The sequence below is a fragment of the Cucurbita moschata genome, unplaced genomic scaffold, assembly GCF_002738365.1.
Source record: "Cucurbita moschata cultivar Rifu unplaced genomic scaffold, Cmos_1.0 Cmo_Scf00017, whole genome shotgun sequence".
NCBI lineage: Eukaryota > Viridiplantae > Streptophyta > Magnoliopsida > Cucurbitales > Cucurbitaceae > Cucurbita > Cucurbita moschata.
The window spans coordinates 1,663,789-1,667,446 of NW_019268533.1; the positions used below are offsets into that span (position 1 = coordinate 1,663,789).

Below are 3,658 nucleotides of genomic sequence, written 5' to 3' on the forward strand. Positions count from 1 at the left end.
TTTTCTTTTTCCTTCTTAACATATATACTCATAATAAATTTAAATAATTTTAAAAAAAAAAAATCCTTCAGAGTTTGTGGGTAAGAGAGATCGGCTTAAGGAAAGGGGTTTTTGGGAGCATGGTTCTTCGGAGAAAGGAGGCTGTACTACTTTCTTTGTTGTTTCAATCATGCGTTTGTTTATCACAGTTATCAAAAGACGATTACATAAGAAATACAGGTCTAACAGAAAAAGTTTGCCAAAAAAAAAAAAGAAAAAGAAAAAGAAGAATGGTCTAAACAGGTATTCACCAATCGCCAATACCAAGTAAATAAAAATAGTTCCAATTAGCTATAATAAGGAAAAGGGAAAAAAATAATGAAACTCCGGAGTGTGGGAAGACCAAACAGCTGCGTCAAAGTGGCCGGACTCCCAAACCTCTTCTGTCCTCAAAATTCGCCACTATTAATTAAACATTAGAGATGAGTGTACTAGAAGCGCATTTTGACCAACTAATTTGAAGAAATTAGGAAATGGAGATTGAATGTCCTGGGGATTTCCCATCTAAGGAGTGGAGTTCCTTGTACGGGGAATCACTAATCCCAACCACACTACAAAATTTCCAAGATAAAAAAGAATGGGGATACAAACCCCTGAACAACCTATCCCATCACATCATCATCCTACACCCAAAAATTGCATAATATATTGACGCAGCATTATCACCTCAAAATATATGTACAGATGCGCACACACAAACGATATCAGTATAGAAAAAACATAATGAGTAACCATGGTCAAATCATGGCACCGTATACAGGATTATTGCTTAACTAACCTGCATATAGGCCAGCCGATCAAAGCTAAGAGCCTTTTTTTTTACGTCTGGGTTTGAACCATCCTATGAATAAATACAATTTAGAAATATAGATTACAAGTACGAACATAGATTTAAAACACAAAAATACAGTAGTTTCTAAAGCCACAGAAGAATTTAAGATACATACCTGCGAAACAAAAACAGGATATTTTGAAGCAACAGGTGTTTGATATCTGAATAATATCACGCAGCTGTTAGTAAAGCCAGAGATCTATAATGCATCGACTACAACGAGCAACCAGAATGGTTAAGAGGTCTAATAAGACGTACTTTAGAACAGACTTAATAGTCTTGTCCAGATAATCTGCACGATTGCATGCCATAATTACAACAGCTGCCACAGGCACCTAAATAATTCAAGCAAAATAATTTGTAAATTTAAGGTGAAAAGAATTTATAAAGCTTACAATCGGAAGGAAAAAAGGGTGAGAAGCACTTCACTGAAGTATACCTGTGTTTTGTCTGTGAGTTGCTGCAGACCTTTCCCTACAGATTTTAGAAAGAGAAAAACAATCAAAGAGCCTACAAGATAATACTTATGAGCAAATGTCGATTTGATCCTATGAAGGGAATTGTAAAAAAAAATAACAACATAGAGTTGTCAGTCTTATTTACAGAACATTGAAGTCGTTTCCTTTTGTTTTCCTCTCTTCAGATGGTAAGAAATTTATGGAACTAAAGGGTGAAATAGAATGCTTTTAGAGTGCAGAAGCCAGTGCATCATTCTGCCTTATCAATCAAATAGAACTACGAGCATTCAAATCAAACCACTTTTAATGTTCAATGGAGGGCTCATTTTTTTTTTAATATATTTCCACTTCAGTGATTAAAGACCTAAAATTCAGAAATATGACATGAGCCACATCCATAAAAGACATAAATATCGCAGAATGGGTTTTCTGACCTTCTTAACAAAAGAATATGGGTAAAATTCAGGAAGTAAGCTGTTAAGCAGAAAATGAAGTCTACTGAAGCGCATACTTTCAAGATCTTGAAGGAGAGTCTTCATCTGGAGGCGTTCTTCAAAGTGGCGTTTCCTTTCATCTGAAGATTAAGCAGTTTTATTAGAAATAAGTGAATTCTGATGGTTTTGCCTCCAATCTCAGAGAGAATATCAATATATTGATTCTTATTAACAAAATAAAAAAAAATACGAGAGGTTAGAGGGCTGAAAATAAGTAAAATAAATAATACTGCCGATTTTCTTCTGAAGGGGCATATCATTTCGTAGTGAGGAAGATATTCTAGCAAGACGATAAGAATAAAAAGAATAACACTGCAAGTGAAAATGATAATAAAACAAAATAAAATAAAAAGAATAGAGTTGGTAATGATGGCATAATAATCACAAACAATCTCAATGTATCGAGGCAATCAAGAGCTCAACAGGTAAGCATGAGAAGGAACAATGATACTGAATGGAGCACCCACATGTCACTCTTTTTGTACAATATAAATTTGTGAGCTAGAACGGAATCTCGCAGTGAAACACATTCTGAGAATCAATAAAGAGCAGAGAAATATGCTTAGCTCTCAATTTTACCATTAACATACTTTGAGCTGCTAAACCTACTGGATGTATAATCAAAACTAATTATTTGGTTCTTGTTTTTCTGACGAAGACAGTCTCATAGTATGGTGGATTCAACAAGTTGGGCCTGAGATAAATATTCAATCCAAGTATAGATGGGCAAGTTGAAAAGTTTTCTAAACCAGCTACCAGATTTGATTGACATTTTCATCAGTTTAGATTGAAAATTTGCAAATTTGAATGGCAAATTCAATTAAACTTAACGCACTATGACAGACACCGCACCTTCAAAAGCCACTATTTGTCCTTGTTGCATGCTTATCTGATCAATTAGTAATCGCATTTGACCGGTACAATGATTCTCTGATTCAACCTGAAATAAGGAATAGCCCTTGTAAACAGATATTGCACTCACAGAAGACAATTGATCAAACTTGAGCATAATTCAACTAACTAAGGCATAGAGCCTCAACCAAAATGTATGTGGTTCGAAATGTATGTGGTTCGATTTTCCAGATCCACACATTGTCGAACCAACATAATGTTTCTTCGATTCTTTAAAATCGAACATCGTAATAATGTAACGATTGTTATTTAGTTTATTGTTGTCCACGGCATCCATCCATTCGAAATGTGTTTTCGGTAACACAAAAAAGAAATAGAGTCCTCAAAAACTAATTCATAGGCTGTCCGTTAAGAAATTTCGACAGAGGCCATCAAGAAAGCCATCATTGATAACACATTGAGGAGACTTCAATTGTAGAATAACATAAACTCTTATCATGTATTGACTACAGTGTTAACCCCACGCAATATTAGAGAAGAATGAACGACGTACTGCCTCAGCTAGCCGATCTGCGTATTGAGATTGTGTCGCGAATAGCCGCATCTAAATAAAACAATAATTCGTCAAAGATAAAAATGCCAGTGGCTTCGTAAATTAACAAGTAGGAAACGAACACTAACTTTACTGATTAAAACAACACTAGTCCAGCTGAAAACCAAATGAAGTTCGCATAGACAAAAACAAAAAGGCAGCCATAAACACAATTTCGTGAAGGATTTGAATCGTACTAAAGCCAAATTCAAATCTAAGCAAAACGAAAACAAAACACGATCCATCTCAAATTACAACAAACTCCGTGAGAGTTTGATAGGTACCTGGATGTAGATGAACACCACAGCTGCAATCAGAAGTAGGAAGCGAAAATCGCAGAACAAATTCGCCATTTCTGAACAAAAGATCAAAAAAAAAAAAAAAAAAAACA

The 3,658-nt window shown here is 34.9% G+C and overlaps 1 protein-coding gene across 4 annotated transcripts in view; it reads right to left on the bottom strand.

The window, feature by feature from the left end:
- Positions 1 to 3,658, bottom strand: part of LOC111454925 (alpha-1,3-mannosyl-glycoprotein 2-beta-N-acetylglucosaminyltransferase) — a 13,289-nt gene that overhangs the window by 8,774 nt on the left and 857 nt on the right. For 3 of the 4 annotated variants that reach the window (XM_023096400.1, XM_023096399.1, XM_023096397.1), the window contains exons 2-9: positions 3,552 to 3,650; positions 3,229 to 3,279; positions 2,676 to 2,763; positions 1,841 to 1,903; positions 1,311 to 1,345; positions 1,130 to 1,206; positions 987 to 1,032; positions 818 to 880 (exon numbers count right to left, since the gene is read on the bottom strand). In XM_023096400.1, coding sequence (XP_022952168.1) covers positions 818 to 880; positions 987 to 1,032; positions 1,130 to 1,206; positions 1,311 to 1,345; positions 1,841 to 1,903; positions 2,676 to 2,763; positions 3,229 to 3,279; positions 3,552 to 3,620 — 492 coding nt within the window. In that variant the 5' untranslated portion in view covers positions 3,621 to 3,650. The remainder of the gene's footprint in view (positions 1 to 817; positions 881 to 986; positions 1,033 to 1,129; positions 1,207 to 1,310; positions 1,346 to 1,840; positions 1,904 to 2,675; positions 2,764 to 3,228; positions 3,280 to 3,551; positions 3,651 to 3,658) is intronic. The other variant, XM_023096398.1, reaches the window with a different exon arrangement.